The 22912-nt window shown below is 39.1% G+C and overlaps 1 protein-coding gene across 8 annotated transcripts in view; it reads left to right on the top strand.

The window, feature by feature from the left end:
- The window catches only part of TPD52L1 (TPD52 like 1), an 88635-nt gene extending 67402 nt beyond the window's left edge, over nt 1-21233 (top strand). For 3 of the 8 annotated variants that reach the window (XM_066373315.1, XM_066373310.1, XM_066373311.1), the window contains 5 exons: nt 8101-8202; nt 11728-11742; nt 12957-12995; nt 16314-16374; nt 20624-21233. In XM_066373315.1, coding sequence (XP_066229412.1) covers nt 8101-8202; nt 11728-11742; nt 12957-12995; nt 16314-16374; nt 20624-20749 — 343 coding nt within the window. In that variant the 3' untranslated portion in view covers nt 20750-21233. Of the gene's footprint in view, nt 1-8100; nt 8203-11727; nt 11743-12956; nt 12996-16313; nt 16375-17875; nt 17958-20623 lie in introns of all 8 variants that reach the window. The other 5 variants (XM_066373314.1, XM_066373312.1, XM_066373316.1 and 2 more) reach the window with 5 other exon arrangements.
- The last annotated feature ends 1679 nt before the right edge of the window (nt 21234-22912 follow it).

The following is a 22912-nucleotide window of genomic DNA, read 5'->3' as shown; positions in this document are numbered from 1 at the left end:
TATTTTAATGATCTCTGCTGCTTTTTTTGTGTTGTCTTTAGGCTTCAGAGATGCACAGGGGATGTGAGTGGCTTTGGGGTCTAGCTGTGGGGAGCCACTGGGGAAGATATTGAGTCTCCTCTGTAGGTAGAAGGAGTAGGGATACTGAAATGCAGCATGTGGTGGGCCACTTCACCTGATACACTTCACTGTAGTATGTATTCAGGCTTGCTACCCCGTGAGATTCTCCTACTTATAAACCCGTCTGTGTTGTACCACAGACCAAATGATAGGTCTACCAAAGGGAGAGGTTTTGGAAAGGAATTCAAACCATATAATCTCTTTGGAAAGCTGCCTGTATCCTTTATGCAGAAGAGCAAAACTCTAACATTCAGCATTAAAAAAAAAACTGCGCAGTCTGAAAATTGCAGTGTATAGCTTATGATTTATTTACTCTTTGATTTTGTACTTCTAAGACTTTCAGGCTATTATGGTCAGTAATGATTATTATCTCTTCCTACGAGGAGCCTGCGGGAGCCCTGCTGAGTTCAGGAGTGCCAGTGAAGATTAAAGGCCTAATTTTAAAAGATGCACATAGCCAGTCTCTCACAGTTCATTCTTCTTACCTTTCGGCTTTCATTTCATCACGAAAGGCAGAAAGCAGATTCTGTTTTTCTAGATTCAAGAGGTAAATCTATGTTTTGGTAACATATTTAGAGAACCTTCAGAAAAAATAAAATAAGCCTAAATGCTTTTTTGTATCTTCAGTGAAATGTTGTTGCAACTATTAAAGTAATGCTCTCTTTTAAATCCCATAATTAAAAATATATTTTATGCTGTAAAGTAATTTCTTGCAAAAAGATTGTTGAATTTTTCTTCTATTTGTGTGTAAAAAAAATGCTTCAAGGAAAAACATTTTAGAAGACGACATGCTTTTCCCTTTTGATTATGCTTTTAACACTGACTTTTAAGTTAATAAGATGTGACAAGAGGAGTCTACATGAAAAGTCAATAGAACGCCTTTTATTTGGCCTGCCAAGAACTTGACCCACATGCTAAAGATCCGCTTTAATGTGCGCAGGCCACCTTCCCTGGCCCCTAGATGCTGTTCATTCCTGAAAGCGGATGTGGTACATGTATACAGTGGAATAGTATTCAGCCAGGAGAAGGAAGGAAATCCTGCCATCGTGACAACATGGTTGAACCTTGAGGGCATTATGCTCAGTGATATAAGTCAGAGAGAAAGACAGAAACTGCATGGTATAATTTTTATGTGGAATCTAAAAAAAGGCAGACCCTGGAAACAGAGTGGAAGGGTGGTTGCTAGGGAGTGCAGGGGGAGAGATTGGTAAAAGAGTACAAACTCTCAGTGATAAGGAGAATAAAGTCTGAGGATTTAATGTATAATATCAGGGGTCCCCAAACTACGGCCTGTGGGCCGCATGCGGCCCCCTGAGGCCATTTATCCGGCCCCCGCCGCACTTCCAGAAGGGGCACCTCTTTCATTGGTGGTCAGTGAGAAGAGCATAGTTCGCATTGAAATATTGGTCAGTTTGTTGACTTAAACTTACTTGTTCTTTATTTTAAATATTGTATTTGTTCCCGTTTTGTTTTTTTACTTTAAAATAAAATATGTGCAGTGTGCATAGGGATTTGTTCATAGTTTTTTTATAGTCCGGCCCTCCAGTGGTCTGAGGGACAGTGAACTGGCCCCCTATGTAAAAAGTTTGGGGACCCCTGGTATAATATGGTGACTATAATTGATAGCACTGTATTATATAATTGAAATTTGCTGAGAGACCTAAATTTTGTATTATATATATACATTGTGTGTGTGTGTGTGTGTGTGTGTGTGTGTGTGTGTGTGTGTGTAGAATCAGGTAATAACAAGATGGGAGGAATCCTTTCACAGTATATTTATGTATATAAAATCATCACATGTACACTTTAAATATCTTACAATATTATTTTCCTCAGTAAAGCAGAAAAAATGCTATCCTTTCCAACCCAACTGAATTTTTTAAGCCTGTTGACTTAAGTCTATTTTCCTGTTGACTTTTATTGATGCTTAGGAAGTTTCTTGTACTCAAAACAAAAAATATCTCCCAGTAAGCCCTCTTCTGGGAGTTAACGCATATAAAGTGCTCAGTAAATGTGAGCTGCTGTTTGTTCTGACAGTTAAATCTTCACCCAGGAAAGGCTCAGTGCTAGGTGAGGTTCAAGCCTTGCTGGGCGCGGGGCCCTGCAAAGCTGATGTCTGCTGGAATTGCTTCTGAGCCCGCCAGGAAGAACTTCCCTTCTCTCTCCCCGCGGCTCCCCTTGCCCTCCTCCAGAGGTGGACACTTCCACTGGAAAGCCCTTACTCTGCACCCCTGGCTGACATCTGGGACTCAAACTGGACTCGACTTTCTTCCTTTGGCCTCACGTGGCTCTTGCTCTGGTTTATTCCAGCACTGGGGATACAGTGATGAGGAACAAGATGTGGGCCCTGCCCTCAGGAAGTTCACACAGGGCATTAAGACAGATTTGAAACCGTAATTGCAACACAATGGGAAGATTTGGAAAGAGCTGTGCAAAGGGGGTGATGGGAACACGGAGGAGAGGCACGTAACACAGTCTTGTTGCAGCCCATACTCCCAAGTTTTCTGCCTCTCAACGCACAATTGAGAGCAGACTGTGGATATTTTAACATTTTGAGTTTTACTTAAAGAAAATCTATTAGTCCCACCCTGGCCAGATGGCTCAGTTTGTTAGAGCATCTTTTCAAAGCACAGAGGTTGCTGGTTCGATCCCCGGTCAGGGCACATGAAGGAGCAGATCAGAGTTCCTGTCTCTGTCTCTCTCTCTCCCTCTTCCTATTTCTTTTTCTCTTTCTCTTTCTCTTTCTCTTTCTCTTTCTCTTTCTCTTTCTCTTTCTCTCTCTCTCTCTCCCTCTTCCTATTTCTTTTTCTCCCTCTAAAATCAATAAAGTAAACATTTAAGAAAAAAAAAGATAAGAAAAATCTATGAGTCCCCTACTTTATCAGTTATGTAAGTTAACAATGGTGTAATTTATATTTAGCTTAAAATAAAAGACACTAGTAATCTAAAATGGTAAATATCTTTTTCATTTAAATTACATTATCAATCAGAAGGTTGGTATTTATTTTTCATTATTTGACTATTATTGAACATAAGTGTATATGATAGAGTTGAAAACAGTTTTAACTATTAGGGGTACAAACTATGTATCAAATTTCATGGGAATAAAATGCAAATTAACCAACATCCTTGGGAGTTATCAGTGGCTTGACAGGAGGGTCTTTAATCAAGGCTCCTAGCCTCTAGATGGCGGTATGCATCTAAGATCACTAAAATCAAGCCATTTAGGATGCAACATGAGGTTATAGGTTCTGGTACACAACTCCACAAGGACTCTTCACTTAGACTGTGATGTAAGTGTGCTTTAGAGTTTTTAAGCTATCTGGGTCCAATGGCCTCTTTCTCATGGGGTCCCTGGTTATTTGGAAACGATGTCCTCATATATAATCCTCTCTCGTTACCTAGCCCCTTGAAATCGCCTTCCATTATTGGTCTCTAAGTAACGTATGTAAAATGACTACTAATCGTTATCAAGAATAGTAATGGTTAGCCTAGAGAAGAGGTGTAAACATGTGGGGGGGAATGTACATCTTTGAATTCTTGAAATGCAATATTCTTTTTCTCCACAAACACTGGGGCTAAAGAAAGCTAACCTCACTCACCTTCAAAGGTCTGTCGTCTCCAAGGCAACAAGACACTCTGATGGCAGGCAAGGACACTGGACTTGGTCTTCACCCTACCTGTCATTAAAGAGTCACAGAACTCTTCTGGGCCTCAGTCTCATCATCTGTAGTTGGAAGGAATTGGGCTCTAGTGCTTTTCAAAGTTAATATCATATAGTCTCTGAAGTTAGTATTTAGCAGTCTTAAAAATCTCTTTTAACACTCCACTGAATTCTATATGCTTGACATGTAACTTTAAAATTTCACATGGATATAGAGCTGCATTTTTCATGATGAGGACATAAATGTCACTGATATTTCACAGATGCTCATGTACACCCACCTCACGTTGTTTTATAAAAGTATTTAAAACACAATTTAGCCTATACTTATTACTTACTATATGCATTTGCTTACTGCATGTACTTCTCTCTAGCTAGCTATTTTTTAATTAAGCCACAAATTCAGAATATTATACAAAAGTCACTTCTTACCTCGAAGTGCAAAATAGTCTCAAATATATAAAACTCGGCTACATGGAACAGTTTGCAAGAAAATTAAATATTTGCTCTAACCACAAGAAATTCCTGAAGAAACACAGGACCAATTCTCTAACTGGTATCCATGTCCGACCTCATGCAAAGACAACAGATACTGCAAAATATTCCTCTGCTCTTCGAGTCACCTTTCAGGCCTTACAGAGTCCATACTAGGCGGATGCCCAGAAGACTTTCTTCCCTTGGCATTCCTCAATTCCCTTTTCTACTCCATGTCCCCTTTCCCCCCAGATCTCAGCTCTATGCTGTGGACACCCTGTTGGCCAAAGTTTCAGGGACCTTTGGCCCTGATTGGACAGAAAGAGGTGGCTTTCACAGTATTTCTAAAGGTACATGTTTAGGTCTTTTTAATCCTTCAAAGTGGGGCATTTGCAATACAACAAAATCCTTTCCTTGCCAGATTTAATGGCATCACATAGCAGAACAGCTAGAGCAGAGGTCTGAGGCAGGGTGGGGCCTGGGATGTTTGGGGCATGATGAGGAGGCCATGGCACCAGCAGAGTGAAGAAGTAGGAAGAGAAGATGCGAGAAGTGCTAGGGACCCACTGTGTAGGCTCCTCGTCAGGTCTGTTGTATGGACTTTGGGTTTCACTCTGAGTGAAATAAGGAGCCAGTATGAGGTTGTGCCAAAGAAGCAAAGTACTCTGACAGTGTTTTAATGGGTCCCTCTGGCTGTTGTGTCGAGAGGGGACTATACGGAGTTAAGGTGAGAAGTAGGGAGACTAGTTTAAGAGGCTACTGTAATAGCCCAGGTGAGTGATGATGGCAGGTTGAACTAAGGGGGAGAACAGTGGAAGTGGTGAGACAGTAGGCAGATTCTAGATCTGTTTTGAAGGCCTAACTAACAGGGTCTTTTGATAAGTTGGACATAGAGCATAGAAGTAATAAAAAGGGCAAAGATGACACTGTCTCCTATATGGGGTATTAAATAGAATTACTCTATTTCAAATCCCACCAATATATGTGAAAGACCGTTACATGGAAAAAAAAGAGTTTTTCTTGCTATTTTTCAGAATGGTAACGTGAGTAGAGAGGCCTGGGTTGAGCCTAATTCTAAATCCCAGTCCCTGGTGCAAGAACAGTTTATTTCCACATAATATTGTGCTTCCAATATGTGTGGATTCCACTTTTAACTGCGTCTTCCATAGCCTGGTTTCATGACCCAATTACAGCTTTGTGAAAACTTCGTTGCCTCCTAAATAGAATGAGGAGGAATTCCAATTTTTTCTTTCTTCGTTTGTAAATAAATGCTTTTGTTTTAAAGGTTGAAACCACTATCTTTAAGTCTTCCACTTAAAGACTATTTTTATGCCCATTGAATCCACTGGTTCAGAATCCTTCTTTGGGAACCTAGTCAGTAACCTGTTTCCCCTGGAGAATTCTCAGCAGTGTCATTTCAAGATTGCACGTCACCAAAGTCTTGTAGTAGTGACTGGTGTTTTTATTTCTTTTTTTTGTTTTGTTTTGTATTTTTCTGAAGCTGGAAATGGGGAGAGACAGTCAGACAGACTCCCGCATGCGCCCGACCAGGATCCACCCGGCACGCCCACCAGGGGCGACGCTCTGCCCACCAGGGGGTGATGCTCTGCCCCTCCGGGGTGTCGCTCTGCTGTGACCAGAGCCACTCTAGCGCCTGGGGCAGAGGCCAAGGAGCCATCCCCAGTGCCCGGGCCATCTTTGCTCCAATGGAGCCTCGGCTGCGGGAGGGGAAGAGAGAGACAGAGAGGAAGGGGGGGGAGGTGGAGAAGCAAATGGGCGCTTCTCCTATGTGCCCTGGCCGGGAATCGAACCCGGGTCCCCCGCACGCCAGGCCGACGCTCTACCGCTGAGCCAACCAGCCAGGGCGATGTTTTTATTTCTAATCATTAACCTTTGGCACTATTTTAACTGCCTTATCCCTAATAACAAGTTGAATGTTAATATTTTATTTCAGATGTCAACTGCCTGAAATTCTATGGTTTTATATAACCAAAAAAAAAAAATTGCCTCATAATTAAACCCCAAAGTCATGTAGTAAAATGTAGAAATATAGTTGTAATTTGAATAAGCTGATATCTTAGTACCCTTACAGAAAACAAACTAGAGAAACATCCCCCAAAATACTTCTTTCTTCCATTGTCTCACCTCTCATTTGCATCTCATGGCACACATGAACTAATTACTAAAATTTTATTTTTGCCAATCTGACCAAAAAATAAGTATAATTTTAATTCATTCACTCTGGACGGCTTTGTTGTGTTGGCTGTTGTCATTTTTTATTTGACAGTCTCAGGGAAAAGAGGTCCGTGCCCCCAACTAAGTAGTCAGGTACTGCAGGTTTTAAACATTCTTGCAGCACACCAGTGTGCCAGGACATAGCAGTTGAAAATTGCTGATCTAGATAATATGATTTTTACACTTCCTGAAAAAAAGGCATTGTGTAAATAAATAACATATGGTGCTGTAATGTTGTAAACTCATTCCTCCTTGCTAACAAAAAGACAGTAATAGAATATCATATTAATAAAGTGATTGTAGTCCTGAGGAAGATCGAGGGGCATGTTTCAAAACATTTCCTTAAAGTCTGATGGCACATTTAGGATGCATGACTTATGGGAGACGGAAGGGGTAAAGGGGTAAGGAATAGTTCTACACAACTGATTTTATATAATCTAAAGTCTACTCAGAGGTACCAAATAATGCAAGTGTTCTAGACTAAGCCAGAAGCTTTGGGGATACTTACCTGGGAGCAGCATATGTTGGAAGAAGATGTTACAGGCATTATAAGAATTTGTTTTTTAAAAATCTACATAAAACATTTCTGTTTTGCTTTATTTTAATTTTCATCGAGATATAATTGGCATGCCGCACTGTGTAAGTTTAAAGTGTACGGCATAATGACCTGGCTTATCTGGTGAAGTGATGTACCACACTTTGTTGATTTCTTTTATTCCCTCAGGCTAGGTGTCCTTTGTTCCTCAGACCCATGGCTACAGTACTGCTCTGCCTGTCGCTATGCTCAAAACCCCAGGCCTATCTCTTCATCTTGTTCTATTTATCATTTATAACCTCTTGTCACAGCTGTGCATTCTGTCTCTGGGATCCACCACACTCCTCTCTGTTCTTACTGCCACGACTCCCCGTTCAGAGCCACGGAGGAGTCTCCTCTTTCATCATCCATTCATTCATCTGGTATTTACTGAGTTTCTCCTGTAACCCTCTGCCAGATACTGGGCACACAGAGAAGAATGGCTTCCTTCACCTAAAGGAGTCCGTCGAGTGAGGACGTAGACTAAGAACAGATAGATCATTGTAATACTGTATTCCTAAAACTGTTTTGAAAAAGTCACTGTTATCTTAAATTATGTGCCTTTCTTATTCTCAGATGTAAGTATTCTAAAAGAAAGTTAAATACTAGTTATATTTTTTTCTTTTTATGGTGACAGTAAAAGCTTAAATTTCCCTTTAAAATTTTTGTGTTACTTTTGATGGCTAGAGCTTTCATTGACAAGTGTCCCTTCAAAGGGTTAATGACCTCTACTTCTTTTAAGAATGACTCTACTCTCAGAACAGTTCTACTCTTGTGATTAAGATCTGCACATTCAGATCTGTACCTGGCTAGATCTATTTTTCCTGAATTCAGATTTAATGGTCTGACTTTCCCTCTGATAGTGTCAGCAACCCATCATTTCCAAACAGTGACTAGAAACAATCACTTCTGTGGCTCCTCTTCTTCCTAAATCTGTTTAGGAAAGGGAATTTGCAAAGTAAGGAGAGAGATGGACAATGAATGTTTCATAGGCGATCATGATATATAAACTATCTCTCTATCTTACTTCTAGGTACAAGAAGACACATGAAACCCTGAGTCACGCAGGGCAGAAGGCAACTGCTGCTTTCAGCAATGTTGGGACGGCCATCAGCAAGAAGTTTGGCGACATGAGGTACTGTGGGAGAACTGTGGGAATGGTGCAAAGCCCTTGGGTTTCTGAGAGAAGGGGAGCATTGCCTATTGGCTGGTCTTCTTAACATATCCTTTTTTAATTGGATTAAAATATTATATAGCAGACAGTGATTGGTAACTGATAAGTTTTCTATGTTAGGACATTTTCTGACTGAAGGTCAGCTTAGTGGCAAGGCTGGTTCCAAAGATGCCCTTTCCACTAGTACCCAACCTAGTAAAAACAGAAGATAGAGGTTACCTTTAATTACTAGTCATGAGTGGAGATTTCAGAAGGATGCACACACACCAAATTTTAATTATTGTAATTAAAATAAGTTAGAATATGCACACATACATCTAGTATTTTTTTCTATGCTAAATACTTAACATATGTATTATTTTATTCCAAAAAAGTAAAAGTACCGTATGGTATATATTTCTGGTAGTTTTCTTTCTTCACTTTAGCAATATTGTAAATATGTCAATAAATGTCTACTATACCTTCATTTCTAATGGCTGTAGTATCTTCCGTCGCATAGCTGTAGCAAAACTTCTGAACACATCACCTTGCACATTTCGGTTACTTTCAGTATTTCACTAAAATATAAAATTAGAGTGAACATCAGGATTTTGAACTAAGAACCAAATGCCCTCACTATAGTCATCAGAAAACATCGTAGTAGTAACCATTATTTTTATATTATGTGCTAAGAAATTATCTTATCTAGAATTGTTATTTTTATGGTTTTTACTTGTTTACATACCTATCATAGTGTATTTTAAATTTAGTTGATATGCTTATAAAATTTTTCTTTATAAATAAATTTCATTTTTCTCTAGAAATCAAATTCATTCTTTAAGAACTTTAATGTATGTTTTTAATTTTTGCTTTTCAAAAGACCTGTGTATATTATTTCACTGGATTCTTCAACTATTAATTTTTTATTACCCTGCAGCTTTGTCTAATATTTATTTATTTATTTATTTATTTATTTATTTATTTTTTGTGAGAGAGACAGAGAGAGGGACAGATAGGGTCAGACAGATAAGAAGGGAAAGAGATGAGAAGCATCAATTCTTCATTGCAGCACCTTAGTTGTTCATTGATTGCTTTCTCATATGTGCCTTGACCGGGAGGCTACAGCAGATCAATTGACCCCTTGGTCACGCCAGTGACCTTGACCTCAAGCTAGTGAGTCATGCTCAAACCAGATGTGCCCGTGCTCAAGCTGGCAACCTTGGGGTTTTGAACCTGGGTCTTCTGCATCCCAGTTTGATGCTCTATCAACTGCGCCACCACCTGGTCAGGCTAGAGACAAATATTTATATTTTTGTATTTGAGTTACTTTTGGCTTCAAATATTGCTAAACTGTACCTAATATTAATATAACATCTTAACAACTTGCCACTCATGAGGTTAGAGTTAAGTATGCACATGTATATTAATCTGAGTAATTTTACTAATAATGCAGTAAGGAAAGCCATTAAAATATTTTCACAGGCAGCATGTGATTAACAGGAAGCCATTCTGGATTATTAATTAACCTTAATATTACTAGAAATAAAATTTGCAATTATTTCAATGGCTTTAAAACAGTCATCTAAACTAATTAAATAACGTATTAATTAGGAAAGACCTTATTACCTTATATCCAAGAAAATAGATTTTTCCATGTTTATAAAATTTATTCTCCACATATTTAATTGAAACCTTCCACTTGAACACTGGGATCTCAGTGTTTCTCTGTCTCCAGGAGACCTTATAAACACCTGTGACCCTTGTTTAAAATACATACTGTGTCTCAGTAGGTCTTGGGTGGAGTCTGAGAATCTGCATTAGTAACAAGTTTCCAGGTGATTTGACTTCAAGTAGTCAGGTTATGAGGAAGCCAGGTGTAACAGGGTTTTGCTTGAACCCAGGTTTTGTCGGTTATGAAATGGGGATAAGAGTAGCAACGTCACTGAGTTCTTTCAAAAGTAGCAGAAGAGAGCCTGTCATGCATTCAGCACTCAATAAATGCTAGTTTTTATCTTTACTAAGTGACCATCTCAGTTACCAGAGGGCCCTATATGACAGAAATTAGAAAGAATCCGTTAACAGGAACACACGGTATTTCATAAAGGCTCAGCTTGTTTTTCTAAGTAGTAAGGAACAAACACTGTATTTTACATATGCAGTACGTTGACCTATTAATGCTTGTACACTAATTGGGCACAATAGCAAGGTCGTGTTGACTGCCTTTTCTCCTCTTTCTGTGTGGCTTTGTTTTAGTGTATGGATAACCTATTTCCCAGAAGTCCTTAGCTTTGTATTAAGTATTGTCCCATATAGAAGATACGTTTTCATTATGAACTGTGGCTGAACATATTGGGGAATGTAGCCTATGTTACTGGAGATGCCAATAATGGTCCTATAAATTTTGTAGACCTACATTTTCATAGCTATATTTCTCTCTAACTATAATATATAACACTTTATTTAATGAGGATAAGTCCATATGAGAGCAGCAAGTTTTGCATAGAATTTTTAGTTTTAAATTATGCTAAAATAAGTAATATAAGTAATAGTCACATTTGAAAATTGCTTGTTTACTCTAATAAATATTCTTAAATGACAAAAATTAGTAAATTTTTATATTTTGTTCAAATTAATTTGTCAGTTTATAACATGATAGTGAGGAAATTTTTAACTTTAATCACAAACATTTTGCTTTGCATCCCTTTTTGGTTTAAAACTATGTTATTCTATATTTTTATCACTTACATAACAAAATTCATTTGTATATTCTGAGATCAAATTCCTGAACTTGTTCAAAAAGATTGACAACAAAATTCAGAGACCTGGAAAGATAAACAGTACCTCTAGTTTTTCTTTAAAATTATTCCAAGTTAATTTGTATGGATCTTGAAAACATAGAATTTGTGCATTTTAAATACTGAATGAAAAGTCCTATGTCAGAATTTAATATATATGTTTTTTAAAAATAAATAGTATTTCCCAAGCTAAGAGTCTCATTCTAACCCGATTGCCGTTTAATAAGGTCTCCTAGCCCAGTCACGGAATTGCTCAGTCTCCTTCTCCATCCGTAAAATAACATTGGTAAAAGCTACCAAACCAAAATATTTCCTGTGAAATTAAAGTGAGGTCACATGTATGAAAGTACTCTGAAGAAATGCAAGCTGTTGAGACAATTTGTATAATATTGGCATCTTCCTGGAACTGCTCAGTAAATTCGTTGAAACAGTGTGTGATCTAGTGCAGGCAAAATCTTTGGAAGGGACACATAATTTTCTTAGAGAGTTTGACCATTGTTATATATCCATGAGAGTAAGAGAAGTACAACTTATATAACACATTGGTAAAATAAGACATTAAAAAGTCAGGAGACTCAGAAAGTGTCGTGAATGGAATTATTGTTTGCTTTGAGGCTCTTGAAAGAGGGGCCAGTGGCCAGGGTGGTGTTTCTCGGCCTCCTGTTGTGCTAACCCTGCTCCTGCTCTTCTCTCCCATGCTGCCCGGCTGCAGGTCGCACTCCATCGGGTAAGCGCTGCCGCTGGGGCCCCGCCGGCTCCCTTCCGGCCCCCTCCTTCCCAGAGCTCAGGGTTCTCTTCACTGTGGGTGTACCTTAGCCAAAAACCATGTCTCTTCAGAAAATGAAGTCTTTCTTTTCTGACCAGGAAGATACAGAGTGTAGAGCACCTAATCTATTTGGATTTATTGAAGCGCAGATTAATCTCATTTATGCCGAAGTTGAGGAGGAGAAAAGTTACTGGAGAACCACATATGACCAGGAAGTGTGCAGACGTCAGTCCAGGCCTCTGAGTTAACTGTTTATTTTTAAGCTCGAATCTCATATACTTTTTTTTGGAATTTATTTTTCTAAGAAAACTGTTTATAGTTAAGACTAATAGGTTAATAATGCTATTGAGTTTATTTTAGTCATTCTTTTTTACTGTAATGTCTGAGGAAGTATTTTGCCTATAGTTTCCAAATGGTGCTGGGGAGGGTGATGCTTCGATGCCTTCCCTCGGAGGTTCCTGGGAGGCGGGGAGGCAGGAGAGCTGTAGGAACGTGTGGCGGGGAGCACCAGCCCAGGAAAATGGGCCTCGTTCGGCTTCCTTCCTCCTCCCAGCCTGATGTCTGTGTGGAACTCACGTAGACTTGGCAGGCAATCTACCAGAAGGAAAATGAGTTCGCTGTTGTTAGATTAATAGGGTGAGAAGGCCGAAAGTCCTAGAGTTCTCAGAAATGTTGATATTTGTACCCGTGTAGAATGGATGCAGAAGTCCCTGCTCCCATGTTTGACTGTTTGAATTGTGTTTGGTGTGTTTCCTTGAATGTCTCCTGTTAACTACGTATACTCCTCTGAGAAGTTCCCTTACAAGCTCTACTTCCTGGATAAGCCCTTCCTGTCTTCTTGACCAGGATAAGGGAGTGGAGGCAGAGCTGGACCTTGAGAGGATGCCCAGGGGCTACTGAGCTAACCTGGAGCAAAGCAAGCATTCCCCTCAGATTTCCTGGCCTGCAGGGAACCTAATGGAAGTAAAATAATATGCAACTATGAACCGCCTGCTCTTCTTTTATACTCATGCTACCCAATGAAAATAAATGTCGTCTTGGTGGAGTGGGCAGAAATAAATCAGCAGTTGAGATTGCTGCTTTAGAACTATCAATAGAGAGTTTCTCATATACTTACCTTATGCTATCTTCTTTTGTCTTTCTTTTCTTCCCTTTAACCTGCTTTTGCCCTGAAGCTACTCCATTCGCCATTCCATAAGTATGCCCGCTATGAGGTAAACGTGTGTAAATTATCTTACATATGTTAATGCAGAATATGTATGATGTGTTCCTTTATTGTTATTTACTTTGTGGGGTTTTCTTCTCCTCCTTCTTTAGATGAAAGGAAGTGCCATGACCTACTTTATTCTCTTTTCTGATTGCCCTTGGGAGAGAAGGCTGACAGTTCCCAGTTCCATGAAAGTATTGTAGGTGCATGAACTTGAGCTTTTGACCAGACACATCAGTTTAAATCTATCCTCTCCTGATTTGTGAGACCTGAGACAAGTTACTTAACTTACTTCAATCTTCACTCTCTTAACTGTACACTGGGAGAAGTAAAACCTGCTTCATATAGTTGTCGTGAGATGCAAACAAAGTAACCCGTGGAAAGCACTTAGTACCTAGAACATTCTGAGCACTTGCAAAGGAGGAACTATGTTTCTTGTTTCACCAGGTTTCAGTGTAAGCTGGAAGAAAGTTGAAATGAAAGGATAGGACACTGAGTGTGCTACATTTTTAGAAAGGACATCATTAGGATTTTTGAAGGTATATATTGAGCTGAGGTATCTGTTGAACAATAAAAAGATTTGTCATAAAAATTACTGGCTTGATGGAAACTGAGAAAGATACTCTTTACTTCCAGTTTGCTTGACTTTGCAATGGAGTCAGATAAAATCAAGCATATAGTAATAGCGTATAGAGAAATGAATGTTAGCTTGGGAATCAGAGGATACAGGCTGCAGCCCAACTCCACCAAGAGTGAACTCTGCAGCCTTGGTAAACGCACCTCAGTGATATCCATTTCATCATGTCTATAGTTAGAGGCTAGAACCAGATTCACTGCTCTTCCCATGGCGATTGCCTTGAGTTGCCATGGTGATGGTAGGGGGTGAAATTAAGCCCTTGGGACACTCCTGTACTTCAGTTAGAACTGTGCGTCTTCTCTCTGCTTTATATCATATACAGTATTGTGGTGTGGGTACATTATAGAGGAGGGTCAATTTCTTTAGTTTGAGAGCACTGAAGCCGAGTTCTTTCTGGAGTCGTGTGCAGTGCTAAAGGTTGTGGTTATATATAATATGATTAAAACTGAGTAAAAGATTCTCTCTGTTCTCCAGCAGGTATTCTACTGTAATTTAATTAGAGGAATGTCTGTTTTATTATGTTTGATGTTGTCTCTTCTACATTGGAGTTGTTTCATTATTTTGGGAGTTTAATCACAGTGTTCAGTTATCCTAATTTGGTGGTAGAGAGCAAAGATTCAGGATTGTTTAGTTTATATATTGGAACAACTGGCTCCCCCTAACATAAAAACACCCAAACTAACCTGTGGCTCTCAGCTCCTTTACTTGTCAAATTTTAACTCTGAAGCTTGCAAAAAATTAACATGATCTTGCTCTGTGAACCAGGAATTTATCTAATGACTTGTGGGTCAAATTCAATCCTCACAAAACTTGCCTGAAATTATCTTTAAAAAGATGATTTTACTTGTTTAATATATACCCATGGACCATTAGGCAAACTGTCTGCCCACTGTGGTCTGATGTAACTGACAGATGACAGCAGTCATGTGAGCAACTTTGGCCAAAGAGAACTTACAGTGGAAATCAGATGCCAATTAGTGTCTACTTTTGAGACATTCAATATAATTTCACTAATATTTCCTCATGAAACAGAGGTATTACAGAGGATTACTCATAAGAATTTGACCATGTTTGAATCAAATGCAAAATGTGCTGTCACGCTTGGGCCTTCTGATCTCACCATGGTTAATTCATGCTGCCAGACTGCAGATGCATTTCTGATCATCTGGAGCATAATTCTTGGGAGATAATCCCTAAAAAGCCAAATTCATTAAAAAACATGTCCTCTACACTATTTTCCCCTTGATAGTATTAGAGCCATGCCTCATCCCACATCATACAATGAAGCCCTCCACTTTTTTTGAGAGAGAGAGAGAGAGAGAGAGAGAGGGAGAGAGAGACAGGAATAGGGAGCTGCCCCTGTATGTGCCCCGACGAAGGAATCAAACTGGCAACCTCCATACTCTTGGACGACGCTCCAACCAACCAAGCTATCCAGCCAGGGATTTTTGTTTTCTTGTTTTAGAAGTGAGAGAGAGGGGAGGGAGAAGGGAAGCACCCATCTATTGTCCCACTCGGTCATGTATTCCTTGGTTGTTTCCCGTATGTGCCCTGACCGGGGATCAAACCCACAACCTTGTTGTTTAGGGATGATGCTCTTAACCAACTGAGCTAACCCACCAGGGCCAAAACCCATATTTTATAGTTATTCTTTCTTCTGAAGTTTCTCCAGACCATTCTTCTTATTTTATTTCTTCTGCACTCAAGAGAGAATCATCAGTGGCTTCTCAACTGAATTATTTGATCTGAAAATGATGGCAGTCATTGTTATTGAATGCTAACATGGATACAGGATTTAAGATACAGTTTTTGTTCAGTTCTTGTTTATTTAGTTGGACTTGGTAATACCGGTTTTAATGGTAATATTGTCACTAAATCATGTCATGTGGCATAGGAAACCAAAAGCACCAAATGGAGTATTTAATGTGTATAATTACAAATGGTATAGAAATTATTTAACACAATGATGAGTCACAAATAAAATGTCAACATCCTGTGAAGGTTCTGTCTTGTAAGAGAAAAAATAACTATATCTTCTTTAGAAGAAAAAATATCATGTTAATAACATTTTGACCAAGCATTAGTCAAGTAATATTTCAACTTATAATAATCAAAGCACTGACTTTAGAATACTACTTTATGGAAGCTGACCAAGTGATTACTTTTAATGGATTAAAAAAAAAACCCAAAACTTATAAACCTTATTTTTCCTTGAGCTTTTTTCTGTCTTCTCATAATCACTGAAATAAATAACTTTAAAATTCCAAGTGGGAAACTCAAACATGTCATTCTTTAGATGGATTTTGCATGTTTAAAAAAAAAAAAGAAAAAAGAGTTGGGAAAAGAGTGCTGTGATAGAAACAATTAATAAATGACAAATTAAGCTATTACTTCTTTGACTCATTGATAATGACTCATGGTGCACCATGGAATTATTACATTTGTACCATTGCCAAATGCCATATGATTTTACAGTTGAGTATCTATTTTACTTAGAAAAATTCCATGTCAAGTTGTGGTTTCCAGATCTAACCTAGCAGAAGGGAAATATATGTTAAAACATGGGTGGTGTCGGTGGCAAATCGACAGCTAGCTCTGGTGCAGAAGTAATGTTTATAAGAGCGGAAGCCAGGCCCCACTAAAACAGGTAGGTCTTTGGAGCTGACCTCTCTTTTTTTGTTATTTTAGGAATTCTCCTACTTTCAAATCATTTGAGGAGAGGGTTGAGACAACTGTCACAAGTCTTAAGGTACAGATGAAGTGAATTTTGTGTCCTCGGGCCATTGAATCAGGACAGCGTAGTCGTTGCTGCGGTTAGTTCCTAAGGTGGGGCTGCCAGCGTGTGGCGCGGGCGAGAAGGCAACCTGGCCCAGAGTCAGTCTTCACGTGTGAATCTATAAATAAAACCAGGATTGAATAGTGTTGCTGTATTCTTACAAAGTTGTTCTTATAAACCACTAGGCATGAACTATTCACTAAAGTGAATTAGGGTTTATGTTCCTCCCTTGGCTGATTAGCTGAGAGAGGATGTGGATAAGAACAAAGGATCTGTGAATTCTGCATTTAGGGTGTAAGTTCAATAACAGCTCAGAGCAGCACTGGTCTGGACACGCACTAACAAACACAAACCTGGCCCCGTGTTATAGTGCCATCCACTATTTGGTTACTTAATTCACATGGTAAGCGCAGCCCAGTTTGGTTATCATGCAGGAAAATAGAGCGGAGTCATAGAATGCCTTATTTTGTCATAGTGCACATGATCCCGGGTACAAACCAATTATATGTCTGTGGCATACATAGTAAGAGCTAAAAAAAAAAAAAAAGGTATTGATTTTATTGTTTGAGCATAGATAAGTTACTCTACAGAGGGGAAAAGAAGGCAAAATTAAACTCAGTCTAATTTTAAAATGTATAGAACTTTTAAAGCAGGAAAAAATCATTGAAACTACTAAGATTATTTTTTTAAATGTCACCTAAACAATGACATAACTATATCTTGATAGCATTCTCACTGTTTTATAGACAATCCGTTTCTGAAAATTAAAATACATATGATCTTTAACTAGATCAAAAGCAGATATTTGCACATGCTAAGTATCCAGCTGCTTCTAAATGCCCTCTTCTCATACTACTCTCCGTGAGGGCGTAAGTTATTCCTTACTAGAGGTCCTAGATATTATTGGGTTTTGACCTGGGCTGTGAGGGCGTAAATTACTCCTTAATAGAGGTCCCAGAATGTTATTGGTTTTTGACGTGGGTCTGTGAGGGCGTAAATTACTCTTTACTAGAGGTCCTAGATGTTCTTATTGGTTTTTGACCTGGAAGGTTTTTACCCTTAGGGGAGGGTCTTTAACATAGTCTTCTTCTCCTCCTTTAATAGGCCTTTGAATAGGTGTTTAAAGCCCAAGAGTGACATTATTACTCAGCATCATATCATGCCTTTATTGGTTTCATTCATCAGCAGTTTCTAGTTTTGCAGTTTCATGCATCTGCTTGTCAACCCCATCACTTGAGTAACCAGTAGGAGCCATTAAATTGCCCCCATCTGTAGGGAAAACTTTTGGTAGGGAAGGACATTAATATCTTGGACATTTCCTTGCTAGAATGTCTAGGTTCAAAGCAAAAGGCTAAAAAAAAACCCCAAGGAGCCAATTTCTCAACATTTGATTCTCAGCCTAAGACATTCCAAAGAGGATGAATTCTGTTGCCTGTTAGACAAGTTCTGACATAGGAGAAGTTGTGCTTTTTAGGTTTTCTTTAGAAGAAGGAGCTATGAAGAAGCAAAAGAAGAATAAAGAGCAACCTATTTACATTTGCTTTTAGGAAACTCTGGTAAGCTGACAGCTCACGTGTGATTTGATGATTTAAGTGTTTGACCCACAGTCTGAGCTTCTCACTTTCTTACCTCACTGGGATGGAAGGTATTAAGCCTGCCTCTTCTTTCAAACACACACAAAACTGACTCAGCCAACTGGATACTAGCCTGTGTCAAGACTTCCTGAAAGTGGATTCTGTGTCTGCATGATTGTCCATGGGTTTAACAAGACTCACCTCCCACCCGCTTCTAATACCACGGTCAATGCCTACTTCTTTTTCTTCCCACCCGGGCAACGGAGAATGGCTAATAATCACGCTTTATGTAAAACCTCCCACTTCCTCAGTCATTACAAATTTCTCGTTTCTTTTTTTCCCCAGACTAAATAATAAATGTATAACTCTTCTTTATATAGCTTACTTTCTGCAAAATTTACATTTGTGTCCTAAATCTTTTACAAAATTTCTGTCATTTTCTTTGTGAACCCTGAGGGGATATTTTTATTGTTTCGTATTCATTTTGAAATAGCCCCTAATTTTTGTGACCAGTGTATTTCTTGCTGAGGGAATGACTAGAGAATCAGTAAGGATGAGTGAAATTCTTTGCAGGTCTATATGTGCATTTCTGTTCTCACATACTGCTCTAAGCTTGCTTTTTAAATGAAAAGGCAAGATGCTTATTGTTTTTTTGTGTCTTTTTAACCAGTTTTTTTTTATTATGAGAGATTAGGAAGCCCAATTCATTAATTCAAGTAATTTTTTTTTTTTTTTTTTTTTGCAGAGAACAGTTATAATTTTGGGGACAAAGTGACAAACTCTTGGATAAAAATCCACTATGAAGGGAAGGGTCCAGGAGGGGTTATTGTTCACATCTTTGCTTAAGCAGGTCCTTGCCTAAAGCATTGCAGTGTGCAGTCCTTAAATCCACATGGTTAGGAAATTCCTTTATTTCACTCCTCTTTACCAAATTGCTTTATTTCAAAGTAGTTCCCTCCTTCTTTATTTTGCTATTTTGGTGTGAGAAAATCAAGAAGTAGGAGAGAAGAATGAAACAAAGCCCAGAAGAAATAAGTAATTTGTATCAATCTGATTCAATACTGTGTGCAACTTCTATTGCAAAAAAAGAATGTGAATAAAAGAAAGAAAACAATGGGAACTATTAATAGAGTAAAACTACATTGGCTTAATCTTGTTCCTCTCAGGAAAGATACAAGCAAATAGTGAAAAAAATCACATAATTGAAAGCAACTCTCTTCTTCTTGGTGCTAAAATAACACCAATCAGAGTATAATCAACGCTCTGTGCCAGAGGTCTGAAAACTAAGGCTTGCGGGCCAAAGCTAGCTGGTCAGACATTTTTTGAATGGCTTGTAAGCTAAGAATGATTTTTACACTTCTTTAATGGCTGGGGGAAAGAAAAAGAAAAATAATATTTGTGACGTGTGAAAATTAAATTCCAAGAAATTCACACTTCAGTGTTGACACAGGCTTTTTGAAACACAGCTGGGCTCCTGCGCTTGTGCACTGTCCCCGGCTGCTTTCTTCACTGGCTCCTTTGGGTAGCTGTGACTCCCAAGACTCAAATATTTATCTGTCACTTTCCAGAACAAATTTTTCAACCTCCAGCAGATGGAAAAACTCAACTCCATAATTTAATTTAAAGAGGTAGAGAGGGATTTTAGTGACAATTGGAGAAAAGTGTGTGTTTGTTTTGTGACGATTGAACTACTTTTAAACCCCAGTTAAGGTTTTAAAATGGCTGGCCAGGCAGTAGGCAGATAGATACATTTGTTCCCCAGTGTGGTTTATCTTCCTCTGAATGATCGATCACTCTGGTGACAGGTAGGTGACAGCAGTTTGAAAATAACAACCTTTTTCTCAGAGTGCTTTTTCATATTGTTAATGGTCAAAGAAAGGCCAATGTGACTTTTACTAAGAATTTCATTAAGCATTCTAGATGATTATTCTTTTGAAGAACATTTTAATAAGGGATTTTTCAAAATACTTAACCATATTTCTTAATTTTAAATTGATTTCTTCCTGAGTCTGTTTTATTAGTCAATAACAAGTACACACACACAAAAAAGAGCCTTGTAAAGCATAATAACTTTGCATTTTAAGGAACATTCTTCTTGTAGAGGCAACTGCCTAGAAAGATGTGACATGACCAGTGCTTAAGACTTAATTCTTCACCAACTCTCAAAGCAGAGACCGGAAATCAGGTTGGGTTGAGCCACTCTGCCTGTTCAAGAGACGTTTGTCAGAAATGCAGATCGCCTTAAATCTCAAGTAAAAAACCTGAAGTCAGTTAAAAATGCCCATACACTCATAAAATTGAAATATATCTAAAATCCACTTCTGTTTTTATTAATTAAATCGGTTCTTTGGGTGAGCAACTAAATGGTGCGAATCCACAGATCTGGTTATGCTCGTGAAGGAACTGAGAACCTTAAACATAGAAGAGATAAAGAGCGTTACTAAAATTGTACAAAATGTAAGTTTCTATTCCAATCCCAGAACCCAATATGAATGACATCCTAGCACTCTGCTAAAGGAAGCTAACCTCAACTTTACACACCCGCTCAAGGGGAAAAAAAATATTTCTGAACTTGAAGGTAATCAACGTTATAAAAACAGCACTGAAAGAATGAACTAATTGCACTTTCGCTTCTCTGCCCCTTTCAGACGAAAGTAGGCGGGACGAACCCCGGGGGAGGCAGCTTTGAAGAGGTGCTCAGCTCCACGGCGCACGCCAGCGCGCAGAGCTCGGGGGGCGGCCCCCGGCGGGCGGAGGAGGAACTGCAGTGCTAGGGCTGCTGCCGCTGCCGCCTGCGGAGGCCCAGCACCCCGCGCACCCTGGATATGAAGACCAAAATCCCACCACCGGGAAAACCCAGTTCTCGACCTTCAAATGGCCTCTCTAAAAAAATCTAATAAAATGATTTCCATTTATTTGTGTTGATAATGACCCACCTCACAGATCATCATCTTTTAAAATGTCCTGATTTGAGCAGGTACACAATTGGTTGTGACCTTTCCCTTTGTGTAAGGCAAACATATTTTCCAAACATAAACTATTAATTATTTGCTTCCATTTTTGCTTGGATGTCGTTACAATATGCATGTCTGAAGGCTGAGTGAGCACCGCCTTCCGGTTTAGTCAATCCACTAGATGGAGCTCTTTCTGGCTTCAGCAATGGGATGATACTGCAAATTTCATCGAACTTGTGGTCCCCCTCACCTACATTAATTACATGTTTATTTAAGCAATTAAAATAATTGATTTTAACGACAACTTTGAGTTCTTAATTTCTTTAAGTCTTCAGGGATATTGATGACCTTAAAAGAGTAACTACAATTCCGCTAATCTGGTGAACATAGGAGAGGCTATGTAAGTAACCTCAGCTACCACAGGATGCTGAAAATCTTCAATTCTAAAATTCTCTCTACATAGAATACTAGGTAAACAGCTAAATATGTAAGGATATCTAAAAAGAGAATAGTGTAGCTAGAAAATGGGAGAAACTAAGCCTGAAAGCCCTTCAAATTTGCAAAATTTATTCACATGAATGAAAAAAGCATCATGTTAATACAATCAGATTTCTCCAGTAATTTTTGCCTTCCACATTACAGGCTCCTCTTTTCTTCTAAATGGGGACATACATTTGTTACTAGGTAGCAGAGATACATCCTATAGATCCATTTTTTTAAATGCACATAGACTAGAGCTACTAGAGAGAATCAAAATTTATATATTTAAATATATGTAACATATATAATCGATGTAAAATATGCAGCCTATATATAGTATGTCAAACTGTTCGTTTTTTACATTCATTTTTAAGGAGAAGTGGACATAGTAAAATAAAGCCAATCTGAAAATGTCTATTCTAGTTAATGGAGCAGGACAATCTGGATACCTAACAGAATCGAGCTGGTTCAGGGCCACATAGCCTCTGAAGCCCGGACTCTGCAGAGATAGGTGTGGGTCTATAAAGAACCAGGTGGACAAACAAACCCGTCCAGTGGTAGCAGTGGTGTTCTCCCTAATTTATCCTTCTAGCCTGTTGAAGCCAAACTCTGCCCCGCTGGACCGTCCTCATGTTGCTCGTGAGCTGCTGCATGTGGGTACTCCTCGCTGTGCCCAGTCTGCACTTCCCTGGTGTGTTCGAAATGGTCATGTTTTGTAAACTCTCTGCCCCCTTCTTTTGACCACATTCTGTACACCACATTGTATTATAGAAAAAAGCAGTTGCAATGCTATAAATAAATATATTCATTCATCAAGTAATTTCCTCACACAGTAATCCCAGCCTTCCAATCTGAAAACAGTATCAAAATTGGATAGGAAAATAATCAGGAGAGTTAGTGTTGATGCCTCACAACTGCAAATATAGTTAGCTGTTTATTTTTTTTATTTTTTTATTTTTTTTTTTTGTATTTTTCTGAAGCTGGAAAAGGGGAGAGACAGTCAGACTCCCCCGGGATCCACCCGGCATGCCCACCAGGGGCGATGCTCTGCCCACCAGGGGGCGATGCTCTGCCCCTCCAGGTGTCGCTCTGCCAAGACCAGAGCCACTCTAGCACCTGGGGCAGAGGCCAAGGAGCCATCCCCAGCGCCCGGGCCATCTTTGCTCCAATGGAACCTTGGCTGCAGGAGGGAAAGAGAGAGACAGAGAGGAAGGGGGGGTGGAGAAGCAAATGGGCGCTTCTCCTATGTGCCCTGGCCAGGAATCGAACCCGGGTCCCCTGCACGCCAGGCCGACACTCTACCGCTGAGCCAACCGGCCAGGGCCTATAGTTAGCTGTTTAAACCATTCTTCATTTCATCAGTTTTGTAAAAGCTATATTCATGTCACCTCTATTAATTTGAAAGTTTTTTTTTTTTTAATTATTCACTCAGATCTGGGAGTGATATAATGGCCATGACAGGAGTAGTCTTTTTTTTTTTTTCCATTTTTTCATAGGATGTGT

The sequence above is a fragment of the Saccopteryx leptura genome, chromosome 3 (genome assembly GCF_036850995.1).
Source record: "Saccopteryx leptura isolate mSacLep1 chromosome 3, mSacLep1_pri_phased_curated, whole genome shotgun sequence".
Classification (NCBI taxonomy): Eukaryota; Metazoa; Chordata; class Mammalia; order Chiroptera; family Emballonuridae; genus Saccopteryx; species Saccopteryx leptura.
This window is presented reverse-complemented; position numbering and strand designations above follow the sequence as displayed.